The 17,224-nt window shown below is 42.8% G+C and overlaps 1 protein-coding gene across 1 annotated transcript in view; it reads right to left on the bottom strand.

Moving 5' to 3' along the window:
- Positions 1-17,224, bottom strand: part of DNAH8 (dynein axonemal heavy chain 8) — a 617,537-nt gene that overhangs the window by 135,616 nt on the left and 464,697 nt on the right. Inside the window, exons 57-58 of the mRNA XM_043511607.1 lie at positions 16,775-16,988; positions 5,091-5,200 (exon numbers count right to left, since the gene is read on the bottom strand). Coding sequence (XP_043367542.1) covers positions 5,091-5,200; positions 16,775-16,988 — 324 coding nt within the window. The remainder of the gene's footprint in view (positions 1-5,090; positions 5,201-16,774; positions 16,989-17,224) is intronic.

Here is a 17,224-nt window from a genome sequence, read left to right as displayed (position 1 = left end):
TCTCCCCAATATTACAGAAATGGTAAGTAATTTCCTTCTTTTTCCCTGCCTGGGAGTCCTGGCTCAAACCCAGAATTTTGTAAACCCACAGTCCAAGTATGGGCAGTCTCTTTTTACATGTCCCTGCTGCCCATGCTGGTAACACACAAGAGCCTGAGACTCCATCAGTGTACCTCTGGGCTTTTTCTTCTTGGCAGCCTTTCCAAATGTAATTTCTCCAGTCTTCCTCCCTAGCTCCATCCTCTTAACCTGCCACCCCCTCACCCCCTGGTAGCAAAGTCCACCTCTACAAACTCTTGTATTAGTTTAATTGTTGCATGTAGGGTAATGGGTTGATGCCACTAGACTCATACCCAGATATTCTCTGGGAGAGAAGGACTGTTCAAGAATGACAACATCCATAATATCGCCCACACCTTGAGTGTCTGGCCTCAGTGAACAAGTGTCTCAGTCTGTCAGTTTTGGGGCAAATGCCTGGGACCTTAACCCCAGTCTATTTTGCAGCTGGACATTTTTGCCTGTACTTTTCTGTCGAAAGTCCTGTCTAGGATGGCTGCCTTAACAACTTCATAATCCCTTGCTCGCTTGCCACTGAGAGCCATATAGGTCACCTGAGCCTCCTCTGTTAAATAGAGGGCTAGCTGTAGGACCCAGGTTCCCTTGTCCCTACATCTGCATCTACAGCCACTCTCTTGAAAGTAACCAAAAATGCATTGGGGTTGTTCACAGGGCCAATCTTGCCGAGGTTCACCCTCCACCCCGATTACCGCTCCCCGTCACAGGGCTCAAACCATTTTGTAATAGTTGTTGCTGTACCTGGGCTTACTCCCTTATAAATTCCTGAAGACTTTTTTGTTGCTCAGCTTAGGTGAGAAAGAATATTCTCTCCATGTGATGGGACTGCTGGAAGGTCTGGAAAACCTTCTGCTGTTCAACCAGCCACTGCAATGCCTCCTCCATCTCCCAGCCTGCTGAACCTTTACACCAGCTTCCCCATCAGACTCTCTGTTTGTCCAGATAAAGGCTGGATCCCAGGCAAGCTCCCACCTGTGATAGGATTCCTCCACTCCCATCCTCTTTGCTTCACACAGATGGCTCAGAAATATTCCCTTTTGTAGATACCACCAAGCAATTTATTTATAGCGGTTCACTCCACCACCTTTATATACCAGGGCAGTCATGGTATTTACAATGCTATCCAGCTTCATTACCCCTTCTCCTAAAAGGAGGGAGTAAAAGTGTCTCTGCCCAGAGAACTCCCTTTTGTCTGTCAGTCAGTCAGTCAGTCAGTCCATCCGTCCGTCCGATCCACCGCCCACCTCCTTCTGCTTCCTCCCACCCAACCTGTTGGGCTTCCTTCCTGTGCTTTTTTATCCAGTCTCCTTGTTAAAGGGCTAACTAGCCCATTAGCTTCCCAGTCCCAATCCAATCTGGTAATCAGTAACTTCTCTCATTAATTAGGCCCTTGCTGGGGCCTAACTGGTTAACCAGTGACCAGAGTGCTGGTTCAGCTGCTGATTCCCAGCACTGTGTCATATTTCCCCACAAGGCAAATCTTAAAAAAAAAGAAAAGAAAAAGAAAAAAGAAATACCAAATTATGAGACATCTCTTACCTGTACCACAATGCCTACACAGCACAGTTCCACATTAAGAAAAAATAAGACAATAATAAACAAACTCTGCATTGTCATAAGGAACTTCCTTCTGCCTCCAGCTGATAAGGGACACACTGAACAGAACACATGAATCTCCCTCACAATATAATGCAAAACCTTAATCACAACTCATGCTTCCCCCCACCAATACATGACCCACTGCACACTTAACTTGTGCACATAAGTGAATACTGAATATTTGCTAAAGTTGCTGAGGATGTAATTAAGGTTGTGTGCTATATTGTGAGAGAGATTAACATGCTATCTGAAGGGCGTCCTTATCATTTGGCTTGGAGACAGAAGAAAGTTCCTTGTGATACTGCCTGTTACTCAGTGGTAACTGTGTCCCATAACTTGCTGTTGTCTTGCTTTTTAGTATTAGAGTTGGGTGGAATGTTGTCAGATCTAATCACCGAATCCCTCTTAAATTACTCTTTTGTTTACAGACTTTACCTTTTTACTACCAAGATCAGAAATAGGCCCAAAGATTCATTAACTGCCAAGGTAGCATGTTCACGGTTCTGTTTCTACTGAAAGGTTTGTTAATATAAAACACATTTACAAAAAGGCAACTGCATTCCTTATAAGGCTTCAGATGCCTGAAACCCAATCAACTCCAACAGGAGAAAAATAGAAATCTGAACTCACATCTTGGCAGGTGAGAAAGAGGGAAAGATTTTCAAACATTCACAAAATCTATTAAAGATTTAGGAATAATATTATCATTAATGATTTATTAAATATTATTATTATTAAAAGTATTTAAAATGAGTTCAGATGCATGTTTCCAGTTCACACTGCCATGTATTTCAAAAACTCTGTGTAAAAGCGTATGAGAGTAGAATCTGGCTCACAAAGAAAATGGAAATGACTTGGCGATGAAGGTATATCATAATCAGGGCATGGATTCAACCTCTATCACATGTTGACCCCTCTTTCACGGTGCCTTCTTATCTTTCAGAATTATAGAATTACAGAAATGTAGGGCTAGAAGGGATCTCAAGAGATCATCTAGTCCATTCCCCAGCACTGACATATACTTGCACCATCCCTCACAGATGTTTGTCTAGCCTATTCTTAAAAACCTCCAATGATGGGAATTTCCACAATCTCCCTAGATAATCTGTTCCAGTGAAAAACATTTTTTTCCTAATATTTAACCTAAATCATTCTTGCTGCTTACTATACCAATTTCTTCTTGGCCTACCCTCAGTGGACATGGAGAACAATTGATCACCATCCTCTTTATAATAATCTTTTATATTTTAAAGACGGCTATCTGGTCCCCCTTTAGCATTTTCTTCTCTAACTAAACATGGCCAATTCTTTCAACTTTTCCACACAGGTCATGTTTTCCAAACTTTTTGTCATTTGTGTTGCTCTCCTATGGTCTCGCTCCAGTTTGTACACATCTTTCTTAAAGTGTGGTGCCCAAAATTGCCAAACCTAGAGATGGGATGATCCAAGTTTAGTAAAGGGTTGCATTCACAGAGCAGGGGCTGCTTACTGGGAGAATGGCTGAAGAACATCTGCAAGCTGGATCTTCTGGAGAAGCAGAAGGACATTCTTTACTCTATTTTTCTTTTTTGTTTAGAAACCAAGTTGCTCAGCCTGCTTCTTCAGACACAATGAGGTTCGGAGCCCAGACAGCAGAGAAGGAAGTCTGTGATGAGAGAGGCTCCTTTCCTCATACCACAGGAGTGCCCTAGAGGTCATTCCAGAATGACATTTACCTTTTTCACAGAAGTATCACATTGTTGAGTCATATTCAATTTGTGACTTTTTGTGGGGGATATAGTGACAATATGTGTCACTATAACACCCAAATCTTTTTCTGCGGTACTACTGCCTACCCAGTTATTGCCCATTTTGTATTTGTGCATTTGAGGTTTCCTCCCTAAATGAAGTACTTTTCACTTGTCCCTATTGAATTTCATCTTATTTATTTCAGACGAGTTCTCTAATTTGTCAAGATAATTTTAAATTCTAATCCTGTTCTACAAATAGCTTGTAATTCCTCCCAGATTAGAGTCATCTGCAAAATTTATAAATGTAATCTCCACTCCATTATCCAAGTCATTAATCAAAATGTTGAACAGAACTGTACCCAGGACAGACCCCTGTGTGACCCTGTTTGATATGTCCTCCCAGTTTAATTTAAACTATACCATATTAATGGTATTTATATGCTTACAAGAATGTCGGATGAGAATGGGACTGTGTCAAAAGCCGTACTAAGATCAAGGTATGTCATGTCTACTACTTTGCCCTTACCCACTAGTCTGGTTACACTGTCAAGAATGAAATTAGGTTGGTTTGGCATGATTTGTTCTTGTTGGCCATTAATTATCACCTTATTATTCTCTAGGTGCTTACAAGTGGATTGTTTAATATTTTTTTTTCAATACCCTTCCAGGTATTGAAGTTAAGATGACTGGTCTATAATTCCACTGGTCCTCTATTTTCACCCTTTTAAGACAGGTATTATGTTTGCCCTCCTTCAGTCCTTTGGAACTTCACTTGTCTGAGTTCTCAGAGATAATTGTGAAGTAGTTCAGAGGTATTATAAGGTGAATTTCATCAGGCCCTGCCAACTTGAATATACCTATTTTATCTAAATATTCTTTAACCTGTTCTTTCCCTATTCTGGCTTGTGTTCCTTCTCCCTTGTTAATATTAATTATGTTAAGCATGTGATCACAATTAGCTTTTAAAATGAAGACTGAAGCAAAAAAGGTATTCAAGATGTCAACCTTCTTTGTGTCATCTATTATTTGCTCTCCATCCCCATTAAGTAATGGACCTACACTTTTCTTCATCTTTCTGTTACTTCTAATGTATTTATAGAATCTCTTCTTATTGCATTTTATGTCCCCTATCAGTTGTAAATTATATTGTGCCTTAGCCTTTCTGATTCTGTCCCTGCATGCTTGTGCCTGCATGCCACTCTTTTATGCTCATCCTTAGCAATTTGTCCTTGCTAACACCACTTTCCCCCACCACTTTGCCCTAACCCAAAAAACCTAGCACAGCCTAGTGGAGCATCTGAGACCCCTCTAAGAGGAGCCATGGTCATGAAGCCCCAGTGGAGCATATGAATTTTACCAAGGGAAAGCCCAGTACGAAGAGCACAGCAGAGCAAGTAGATCCCATTGTGGGAAAGCCAAGCCCAAAGGCCCAGCGAGCATTCTTGATCACATTTGGAACATTTGCGTAATCTACTCTGAGTGGCATCTCATGTGGGTTGATCTTATTTTTGAGGACAGTTTGGAAGAGCATCACCCATATTTTCTCCCCTCATTAACCGCTGATCATTGTGGTTAGTTTTATGAAACATATGTTTTTAAAATTTTGAAATAAGCATCTAACTTATGGTAATAGGCATCCTGTTAATAAATAGTGAATACAACTCCATTATTTCCTATATTCTGTACCTTAGTCCATTGCCACAATATTCTGCCTGCTGGAACTAATTTCTTTATCATGTCACATATTTCAGGATTGAATTTTCTGCACGGATGAAAGTATCCACAGCCAATTATTCCTGAAAAATAAGATGCAATATACAAGTTCACAATGATTGCAAGATATAATTCATTCTTTCCTAAGAAAGAGAGGTTATTTATCTTACAGTCGCCATGGTTCATTGAGATACATTGTCTATATAGATTACACTTCTGGTCTGGTGCACAGGCCCCCCATTCATGTGAGATTGCATTTTTTTTGGCCAGCAGTGTCTATTGGGCCTTGCAAATACACCCCAGAAGGACATAAAGAGTGGAATGGACCTAACTATCTTTCAGTTCCTTTACCATTACAGAATTCAAGTGATATAGGACTCTGAAGTAGCAGAGAAGGAAGGTGTGCCAGAGAATCAGTGGGAACAATACATCTAAAAGAACTGCAGTTACTGTTAGGTAAGTAACCATTTTTTCTTCTTTGAGTGATTGTCAACATGGATTCCACTTCTAGTGACTTAGCAAGCAAGGACCTCATAATCAGAAGGTGAGTGGTAGGAGTCCTATTTTAATAATGGTTGCAAGACAGGAATGCCTAAGAGGGCGTCAAATCTTGAGGTCTCAGCTAAGGAATAGTGCTGGATAAAAGTGTGCACTGATTCTCATGTAGCTGCCCTGAACATTTCTGAAATTGATACGCTTCCCAAGGAAACGGCAGAAGTCGCCTGAGCCCTGGTGGAGTGGGCTCTAGCCTAATTTTGCTAACTCATAGCATGATCTAATACAGTTAGATATCATTTAGATAGTCTTTGGGTGGATAGTGTCTGACCTTTCATCCTATCAGCAAATTCTACAAACAGCATGGGAGAGTTCCTGAAAGTCCTGTTCTGTCAAGATCACATGAAAGAGCCCTAACCCCATCAAGGATGTGCCAATTGGCGTCTCCTTGTTTAAGTGAGGTCTGGAAAGAAAACTGGACAGTGAATCATCTGATTCAGATGAAAATCTAAAACAATCTTTGGTTAAAATTTAGGGTTAAGCTTCAGGATCACTTTGTCTTCAAGGAGCACCAGGTAAAGTGGACCATCCATGAGGACCTGAATCTCCCCTACCCTTTGAGCTGATGTTATAGCTACAAAAGGCCATTTTCATGGATAGACAGTACAGATAGCAAGTTGTTCCGCTAAGACTGCATTAAGGTCCCCTGAAGGAGAGGGCCCCTGGACTGCAGAAAATGTACAAATAAGGCCCCTGAGAAATCTAAGCAATTATAGGGTGATAAAATATCGTGGAAGACAGTGACTGGGTATTGTTGCTAAATATACACATATGGAGCTGATGGATAGCCCTAAATGCTTTAGTATAGCAGACAGCCCAGAATAGTAGGTATGGGGCTTCTAAGGGAGATAAGTGGCATTATAGAGCCAAAGAGAGAATCTCTTCCATTTGGCTGAATAGGTCAGTCTAGTTGAGTCCTTTCTGCTGTGTATCAGTATCATGGACATCAGCAGGAGCAGCTTCTTTTGACAGTAATTGACCAGTCCATATCTATGTTGTCAGATGCAGTGATGCTGGGTTTGGGTGAAGGATCTGACCTTTGTTCTGGGAGATCAGATCATATCAAATAAGACAGGTAATGTTATGAGAGGGTGAGTTGACAGGAGAGTTTGGACCAAGCTGGGGCCAGCATAATCACTACTGCTGAGTCCTGCTGCGTTCCCTAAGTATTAACAGGGTTGGTAGATAAGAAATTGGTGGATAAACAGAGACCATGAGACAAGCAAAGCATCCAACTGGAAGCCTGGACTCAGGCCTTCCTTTGAACAGCATGTTTGGCATTTCTTGTTCCAATCTGAAGTAAAACAGGTCAACTGTCAGGTATCCCCATCTGCAAAGCTGCTCAGTAGGATGGTGTCTTTGACAGTCCATTTGTAGTCATTTGCAAATTGCCTGCTGAGCTGGTCCATTATGACATTCTGCAAGCCTGGTAGTTGCAGAGCTACTTGTGTGATTCAGTGATGAATGCACTAGTTCCAGAGATGAACAACTTCTTGGCAAAGTGTGTATGTGTGGGAGGGTGTAGGGGGAGGAATGAATGTGCTCTTCCCTGTCTGTTGACGTCAAACATTGTTGTGTTGTCTGTCATTACCTAGACTGTTAGTCTATGTACCATGGGAAGAAATGTTGTGCACACTAGACAAATAGCTCTAAGTTATAGAAAGTTTATGTGAAGGTGAGTATCTGCAAGAGTCCAGAACTCTTGTGTCTATGAGGAGTCTAGGTGAACTTCCTACCCAAGTATGGAGGCAGCTGTGACCAGTTTCTTGGTAGGGAGGGAGGAGAAAACAGTACTCCTTGCATACCTGGAAAGGGTCCTTCCACCAGTTTAATGACACAAGACTTTTTGAGGAACCTGAACCCTCATGTGCATGTGATGTCTATTGGGTAGATACACAGATTTCAAACACCCTTGCATGGAATGTAGGTGATGTCTTGCATGATGTATAATGTATGCTTAAGAGGCCACATGAACCAGGTGTCTAAGGCATACTCTTACAGACATTTGTGGGTAAGCCTACAGCTGGCTGAGGAGATCTAGTTTGGTCTTGAGTCTTCCCTATGGCAGATAAACTCAGCTGATGTGGAATCCACCAGCATTACCTCAATGAACTTTCTTTTCTGGGTCAACAGCAATGATGACCTTTTTTTGTTTTTCCTGAGACCCAGTGTGGTGAAAAGATGTAGGATTTTGTGAATGGAACATTCACTTCCTTGAACAAGGCAATCACGGAGGTCTGGGTATATCTGACTCCCTTGGGTCCTTATATAGGCCACCATGACTGCCACGTGCTTGGCAAATTTGCTGGTATGTACAGCTGAAAGACCAAGGGGCAGAAGTCAATACTGGTGGTGGGAAGTTCCCACTTAGAATTTCAACTATTTTCTGTGCTCTGAGTGAATGGATAGGTGAAAGTATGTTTCTTAGAAACTGAGAACCACAAACCAGTCTAAGAAATCTAAGGATATTGAGCCTAGGGTTGCCCTCCTGAATTAAAAATGGCTGATGAACTTGCTGAGAAACCTCAAATCAAGGATTGGATACCAGCTCCCCTTCTTCTTCAGGATAAGAAACTAATGTGAGTAAAATACTTTCCCCCTGAACTGCAGAGGCAGGTCTTCCAGTGTGATGAGATTTAGAAGGGAGATGTTTCTTACTTTAATAATATCTCATGAGAGGGCCCTCAAAGAGGCTAGGAAAGGGGGGAAGGAGATATGAAGAGACTGAAATTGAATAAAATCCCCACATTGATTACCTCTAAAACACAACTGTCTAAGGTAATTCAGTTCCAGGCTTTCTAAAATTCAAAAGCTGGTGTCAAAAAAATAGAGGGAAGGATATAGATACTCAAAAGTCTCCGCATGGCTCTTGAAGTTGGCATCAAACTTGCTGCTGTGAGGTGGACATGGGATGTGCAGCTGCAGAGGAAGAGACAGAGGGCTTCTGTTTCTTCCCAAATGGCTTTGATGATTTAATGGTTTGTAAGAATAGGTCTTTATCTAGAGTAACTTTGTAACCTGGCTGCTTTCTACAGGCTGGCATGTAAATTGCCGGGAACTGAGAGTGGCTCTCAAATCATGCAGAGAGTGCAGGTCTTCATTGGTTCTAGCGTTGGACTGGGAACAACTTTTTAATAGGAAGTCCTCACTTATCTCAAGGTCCTTTGGTATATCTGAAGATTGTATCCATGAAATCTTGAACATGGCAATGGATGTAGCCATTGATTGTACTGCAATGGCCAACATATCTAATGCTATGCAGTAATGTATGAGCCACCAATTGTCCCTCAGTTACAAAGATTTCAGTTTCTCCCTATTTTATTGAGGGACTTTTAAAATAAATTCTGATAGTTTGTCCCTATTAAGACAATCAAACTCTTCTAGGAGCTCATGGTAATTCGCAATGTGAATTTGCAGATTTGATGAGTATTTTTTCTTGCTAAATACATCTTTTTTCAAATCATTATCTTTTGGAGTTGTTTTTGGGCATCCCTGCTGTCATGACCTTTCTTGCATTGATGCTATTACCAAAGATCAAGAAAAAACGGTTACTCACCTCTCGTAACTGTTGTTCTTCGAGATGTGTTGTTCATGTCCAATCCAGTCAGGTGTAGTGCATGCTCATGTGCCTGTTGACTGGAAGATTTTTCCCTTAGCAGCATCTGTTGGGTTGGCCTGGGCACCCCGTAGAGTTGCGCCCTCATAGTGCCTAATATATAGCCTTGCTGACCTGCCATCCCTTCAGTTCCTTCTTGCTGGCTACTCCAACAGAAGGGTAGGAGGGTGGGTATTGGAATGGACATGAACAACACATCTCGAAGAACAACAGTTACGAGAAGTGAGTAACTGTTTTTTCTTCTTCGAGTGCTTGTTCATGTCGATTCCAATCAGGTGACTCCCAAGCTAATTCAGGAGGTGGGGTCAGAGCCGTCCACTGATTGGAGTACTGGTCTACCAAAGGCCGCATCATCTCTGGCCTGTCTAGTAATTGCATAATTCGCAGCGAAAGTGTGTATCAATGACCAAGTCACCGCCCTGCAGATTGCCTGGGTGGGGACTTGAGCCAGGAAAGCTGTTGATGAAGCTTGCTCTCTTGTAGAGTGCACCATTATTGGGGGTGCTGGAATACCTGCTAGATTGTAGCACTTGGGTAATGCCGGTCATAATCCATGATGAAATGTGCTGTGTCGAAACAGGCTGACCCTTCATCCTGTCTGCTACTGCGACAAAGAGCTGTACGACTTCCTGAATGGTTTTGTCCTCTTGATGTAAAAGGCTAGCACTCTGCAGACGTCAAGAGTGTGGAGCTTCTGCTCCCTGCTACTTGCATGAGGTTTTGGGTAGAAAACTGGGAGGAAAATGTCCTGGTTGATGTGGAACTGCGACACAACCTTCGGGAGGAAGGCCGGATGGGGTCTGAGCTGAACCTTGTCCTTAAAAAATATTGTGTAGGGCGGCACTAATGTTAGAGCTCTGAGCTCACACACCCTCTGGGCTGAAGTTATCACCACCAGGAACGCAACCTTGTAGGAAAGGTAGAGCAGGGAGCATGTTGCTAGAGGCTCAAAGGGATGCCCCATGAGCCAAGTTGTGGTCCCAAGCAGGAACCGGTTGGCGGACAGGTGGGTACAACCTGTCGAGGCCCTTCAGGAAGCGGGTGATCAGGGGGTTACCTAAAACTGAGCAGCCCTGTACCCCCAGATGGAAAGCTGAGATGGCAGCCAAGTGCACTCTTATAGAAGACAAGGAGAGACCTTCTTGCTTCAAGTGGAAAAGTTAATCCAAAATCTGGGGCACTGGGGCTAGCGCCCACGGCAAATCACACTGAGCTGACCAGACTGAAAATCTCTTCCACTTGGCCAGGTATGTGGAATTGTCCTGGCGGTTCTGCTGCTGGAACCTTTGAGGAGGTTGTGCCGGGGTTGACGACGGGGCCAGAGGCAAAGGTATCGGGACCGTAGGCGCCAGGGGCAGATGCACAGTGGAAAGCGGTACAAAAGTGATGGAGGCCACTGAAGATGCCACTGACTGAGGGCTCTGGGTTCCTCCCTGGCTCTGGTGGGTCCAGAAGGGCCACTGAGGTGGATTCTGCCACTGCAGAGGCCACGCATGATGTTCCCTTCTGTCTCTGCCCGACCTCGCTCTACGGCTTCTGCTCCTACTCGAGCGATAGGAGTTGGGCTCTGACTCTGAGGTCTCAGACACAAGACCACGGAGGAGCTGATCCTCAATGCCTCGAACGTTGAGAACTCGGGGACCAGGAAGGCTCTCTGTTGGACCGGGTAGGCACCGATGGACAAGGCGAAGGGGTATACCTCGACATCATAGCTGGCTTCCCTTTAGAGTGCACTAGAGGACGTGCACTCCGTCAGCATTGAGGGTTCCTCCTTGGCAGGTGAGAATGGTGCTGTTAGGTGGAGGAGGTCTCGAGCAGCCTGGTAGGCTTCCGGTGTGGACAGAAGCTGCAGCCGCTGCGTAGGTACCAGTGATCGAGGTGGGGCCAGACTTGACTGCTGCAGCTTGGCAGCAGTTGACACAGCCCCGGAAGGAGATGTTGAGGAGTGGCCCACCTGGGGTCACACATCTCGAGCCTTAGCTGGAGGAGAACAGTTGCTGGCTTTTTCTTCTTTTGAGGCACTGGCAAGTGGGAGCGGAGAGACCCCATGACGGGTCCTGTTACGAGCCATGGTGGTGCCAGGCATCCGTGGAGGAGTCCTTCCTCAGTGCTGAAGTCGCCGACAGCGCCGGAGCACTCCGCATCAAGGACGACACTGTAGGGGTCAGGTCTCTCGAGCCCGGATCAGAGTGGGGGCACAGGGCTGCCTCCATGAGGATCACCTTCAGCTGCTGTTCCCTTTCTTTAAGTGTTCTCGGGCAGAACTTGTAGCAGATCTTACAACAATCTTTCTGATGGGTCTCCCGCAGGCACTGAAGACATGACAAGTGCAGGTCACTTTTCGGCATGTGCTTGGCGCAGGCCATGCAGTTCTTGAAGCCCGGGGACCGCAGCATGCCCCGGCGCTGGGGCCAGAGTGGGGGGAAACCCCCAACAACACTATACTACACTAAACTATTAACTGGAACACTACTGATAACTAACTAACTATATACAATGGAATAGAGAGGAAACTTGCTGAGCAAGCGCCAAGGGAAGTTCCAGCCACCATCACTGGTGGTAAGAAGGAACTGAAGGGATGGAGGGTTGGCAGGGCTATATATTAGGCGCCATGAGGGCGTGACTCCAGGAGGCTCCCAGGCCAACCCGACGGATGCTGCTAAGGGAAAAATCTTCTGGCCAATGTGCATATGCGCATGCACACACCTGATTGGAATCAACATGAACAAGCACTCGAAGAAGAACTGGTGCACATAAAAATATTCATACCAAACTTAAGGGATTTGATGACCCTGTCTGCCTTTGTAGAGATAGGTGTCACAGATGACAGGGTTTGCCATATATTTCTTGTTGCTTATAATAGCCCCTCATTAATTCACATGGGCAATATTTGGGGCATAGAAAAGCGTAGAAGGTCTAGACGCTTATGTGATTTCCCTTGCACTACCTCCACAGGCATTTCTAATGTATCCGCCATTTGATGCAAAAGTTCCTGAAACATTTTGAAAACACCAAGTTGAATGAAGAAGGGGACATTACTGCCTCGTCTAGTGAGGAAGAGGGGATGGCTACTGATATCAGGTATTGCTCCATTTGCAGGTGTTCTTTCTCACTTTTTTGGTCCTTCTGATATACAGTGAGAGTCTGTGCCATCTGTTCCTCTTGAGCAACTGTATGAGTTTTGAAAGGAGAAGAGATTTAACTCTAGAGAGAGCTGTAGAGGTAGAACTCTTCACTGGTTGCATCCCTCCAGAGGCCCAATAGGGCCAAGACTCCACATTACAGGGGTGAGGGGTTTGGGGCCATGGGGTGAATCCCAAGGTGAGTATTCTTTCCTAGAGTCCATAGGTCTCTATGCTGACAGTGACAGCTCCTAGATTCCAATCAGACTAGCATGGTAATATGAATGGGAATGAGGAGAGTGGTGGGAGATACCTCCCTACTACAGTTCAGAAGGGGAGGAAGAGTAAGAGCACTCCTTATCTGATGGTGGGGCAACCCTAACCAGAGTCCTGGAGTAAGCTTGAATCTCTCCCACCACCAGAACTGGGGAGGTGACCAGTATCATAATAGTACTGGTTATTTGTGCCATATAGGACACTCTCACAGGTGGGGATAATAATAGTGACTCAGGTTGTCCAGTCACTGTAAGATCACGGGGTACCAAAAAAAAGTCAATGCTCAGAAAGTTGGTGCTGAAAACATCTGTACCACAGCAGTAAGTACCAGAATCATGGCACTGTGTGTTCATACCAAGAGATTGGTAACAGGTAAGTGCAGACCTCTGCCTGAGACGCTACCATACATGTTTGGTGACTGGATTTTATCAGGGTATCAGAGGGACCTGATTTGGGCCATGAAACACCATTTGGCTGAGTAGCCCGAGGAGATCTCTGGCTCCTTTTACTGGATCCCAGGAATGGTGACCTAGGCCTGTGCTCACTCTGGGAACAATGTTCCATCCTACCCTTTTCCGATGACTGGGTGAAGGAGGACATAGCTGTGCTGCCAGTCTCAGTGAATGACTGTTTCTTTGATTGAGTCAAGGAGCTTGGAGTTGAGCTGCAATTCATAGAAGCAGTAGCCAAGGAAGCCTGTTCAGGTCCAGTAGGCTCTTTTTTCTTTGGTTCTGTGGAGGATCTCATTGAGCACTCCAGAAGAAAAAGTATATGATAGGCCTCTCTCACCTTCTATGTTCTCTTGGAGAAGGAGAAACAGAGTGAGCATCTATCAGGGATATGCCCCTCTTCAAGATAAAAATGGCACCTCAAGTTCCATCATTAAGCTAAATAACCGCATCATAGGAGGGAAAATTTTTGAACTTCAGGGACTTCATTTCAATCATAGTGGCTAAATTCCAGTACCAAGGAAGTTCCTAGCCCTCATAAAAAGCTTTTTTATATACATATGTATAGCAAACAGGTATAGAAAAGAAAACAATTTCACTAATTGCACTAATATCACTATTTACTTATATCTATGTATCGATCAGTAGATAGATATACACAAAATCAGTAAAGTCTCAGAGTGCAGAGGAGTGGAATTGTAGGAGTTCCATCTCACAGCCATGTGTGGTAAGAGGGAACTAAGGGAAAGTTGGGTCCATTCCACATTTTATGCACTCAGGTGTGGGGGATGCAAGGGCACTCAGAGCACAAGTGCAGCCCTGTCGGACCCTGTTGTCCAAAAGAATCTGATGTTAGAAGCATGGGGTGCATGCACACAAGAAGTGACATTCATGTGGATAATCACTTGAAGAAGAAAAAATAGGTACAAGCACAGCCATTAGTCTTGCAAATATTTCTATACATGCCTAACATTAGGCACATGAGTAGTCCTGTTGACCTAAATGGGACTAATCACAAGCTTACAATTATGCCCATAAGAATGTATGTATTATTTACCTTATTTTTAATTCATATATGCAACAGGAAAACCTTAAGTTTCTTTCAATTGATAATGAACATAAAGGTTGTCATAAAGAAAAAGGAAGATAAGTGATGCTAAGGAGACAGAGTTAATATTAAAAATAAGTTAATATAGGAGCCCACCAAATAAAAGCACAGCAGAAGATAGCAGAGCTGGGGGAGCTGAACTTGCAGGAGTAACTTTCCTGAAGGGTAAAATTTTCCAGAGCCAAGGAAGAGCAGAGGAAGGAAGAAATGGAACTCAGTGTCTCTTTTGTCCTGGCTACTTTCATTGCCCTAGTGGGCAGTCTTTGTAGTAAACATTTTGCTGTGTTGAGCGCAGAAATACAATGACTGTAATACCCCAATAAAGTAACTAGCAATAGCCTTGCTAACATCACTGGTCCTGATTCTTGAAGCCAACTGAACTAAGTTTGGCCCATGACCCACAGAATAGGAGTGTAGTGTGCAAAGCTGGCTTTATACTATCTTTGCAGCACCCCAGCTCTGGGGCCCATTCAGTCCTAACTTAATAAAAGCAACTTCAGGACTGTTCTAACCTATGCCCATTTATTTATGGCCTCAATGGGCTGTTCAGATAGCCAAAAACAGCTGAAGTATAGAAACACTCCAGCTGCAAACCCTCTACCTCCAGCCATGCCCCTATGCTGGGGGTAGCACAGTGTTGAAGTGCAGAGCCAATGCACCTGCATTCAGAGAATCCCCCTAGGCTGGAGGATTTCCCAAGTAGCCTGTTAAGCTGGCCTTCTGTTCCCTTTGCATCCTAAGAAAAGTTGGACCCACTGTTTTTTTTCTACTATTCATGTGAATTAGTAGGGATTTATGGGGGCAAAAGGAAAGATGAAAATCATGACTGTTTGCAAGTCTATTTTCAAAAACAGATTTTGAAAAGTATAATATAGAATCCTTCTTGTTAACATGCAATTTTCATTTTTGTAATTCTAAATTCTATTCTGAGATCTGAAATTTATTCTGTATCCTACCCAAACAAATTCCACAAATGACACAACCAGATCATACCTGCCAAAACCAGACAGCTATGAAAAGTGACGCTTGGTGAGAATAATAGGTACAGACCCTCTAACTCAGCTGAAGACATTTGACTGGGAGAGAAATTGGAAAGGAAAAGAGTGAAAAAAGGACAGATAATTTGCTAAAAGACATAAAGGCATTGCTCAACTTAAAAATGATATGCTCAGATGTAAACTGAATTATGAGTTAGTGAATTAAAAACTTTAACAATTAAAATCCTGGGTTCAAATTTAATTATTTAGATTAATTTAAGAGACCGTTTACCTGCAAAGTCCTGAATTCAGGGTTCTGTATTTTTAATTATTTATTTTTTCAATGAGACTAATTGCAAAGTAAGGTATGACTCAAAATAAGCATAAATGGCAGAATCTTGCCCATAATAAATAGTTTAAAACAGTGGCTCTCAACCTTTCTAGACTACTATATACCTTTCAGGAGTCTGATTTGTCTTGCATACCCCCAAGTTTCACCCCACTTAAAAACTACTTGCTTACAAAAATCAGACATAAAAATACAAAAGTGTCACAGCACACTATGCCTGAAAAATGGCGTACTTACTCATTTTTACCATATAACTATAACATAAATTGATTGATATAAATATTGTACTTACATTTCAGTGTATAGTATATAGAGAAGTATAAACAAGTCGTCTGTATGAAATTTTAGTTTCTTTGCTATTGCTTTTTACATAGCCTATTGTAAACTAGGCAAATATCAAGATGAGTTGATATACCCCCTGGAAGACCTCTGTGTACCCTCAGCGGAATGTGTACCCCTGGTTGAGAACCACTGGTTTAAAAAACCAAAGACTAAATTGCATCTCAAATCCTCCTGCATAGGTGGCTGCGTGGAACACCAGCAAGAACTTAATTCCTTGTGATACTCCTCGCACAGGGGGTAATCCATCCAGTGCACTGGGAGCTAAGATGCCTGTTGTGAACAGCACCAGTGCAGGGAGCTATGCTCCTTACATGGCTTTTGATGTTAGCAATATCAACAACTATTTTAGAGGAAATTATATTGGTCATGTATTGTGAGGTCAGAGAGGAAAGTATTAATTAACTATTAATTTCTTAACATATGTTTGTTCGTAATTCAGAAGCCTATACATATATTTTGTTAGGGTGGAACTCATCTAATTTCATATGGCCTACACCAGGTCTTCACCAGGGACTTAAGAGGTGAACTGGACCTTGAATGGGCCCTTTCCAATATGACAAATTTCACCCTAAATGATTTGGGAACTGAAAACTTTTAAAAAGATTTATTGTGTATTTAAAATTAGAAGAAGTATTTAATTCACCTTTAAGTCACAAATCAAATGAATCTGACTGTCTCATTCTAATGCAAGGCCCAATTCTCCTCCCACTTGCACAATTTTATACTAATACAACTCCAATTACTTCATTGGAGTTACTCCTGATCTAAATTCATGTAAGAGGACAATCAGGACTCAAGTTTATACATTTTACACGTATTAGTCTACAGTAAAATAAATCAAAATAACAAAAAAATATGAATACCAAAAATTTTGTCTATGGATGCATTGGATGGTAGTGTGCAATTAAACACAGTAAACTGCCTTTTTAAACGCTGTGGGATATCATTACGGCCTCCTCCAGGGTGTATCATAGCTGCTACTAACTGTACATCAACAATTGTAGTGAAGTCTCCAGGTTTATCTAAACTGTACATTCCTTCCATTTCCATCATCTGACGAACTATTTCATTGGTTACCTACAAGATTATAAAATAAATATTAATTACCATTTCAAAAGAAGAAAATGGAAATATGCTCATCTTCTAATTTTCTTTCTTCTTGCAATCTCTCCTCTGATCCTCAGAGAAATTTGTTTTTATCTTAGTCTAGATACAGACCACAGCACCTCCTACATGGCAAACCACCAGAATTTTTTTTTCAGAGCTTAAAGATATTACTAAATGGTAATAAAAACACTGTCTTACTCACTTTG

The sequence above is a fragment of the Dermochelys coriacea genome, chromosome 3 (genome assembly GCF_009764565.3).
Source record: "Dermochelys coriacea isolate rDerCor1 chromosome 3, rDerCor1.pri.v4, whole genome shotgun sequence".
Taxonomy (NCBI): domain Eukaryota; kingdom Metazoa; phylum Chordata; order Testudines; family Dermochelyidae; genus Dermochelys; species Dermochelys coriacea.
Note: the sequence above shows the minus strand (reverse complement) of the source record. Positions and strands in the feature narration are given on the sequence as shown.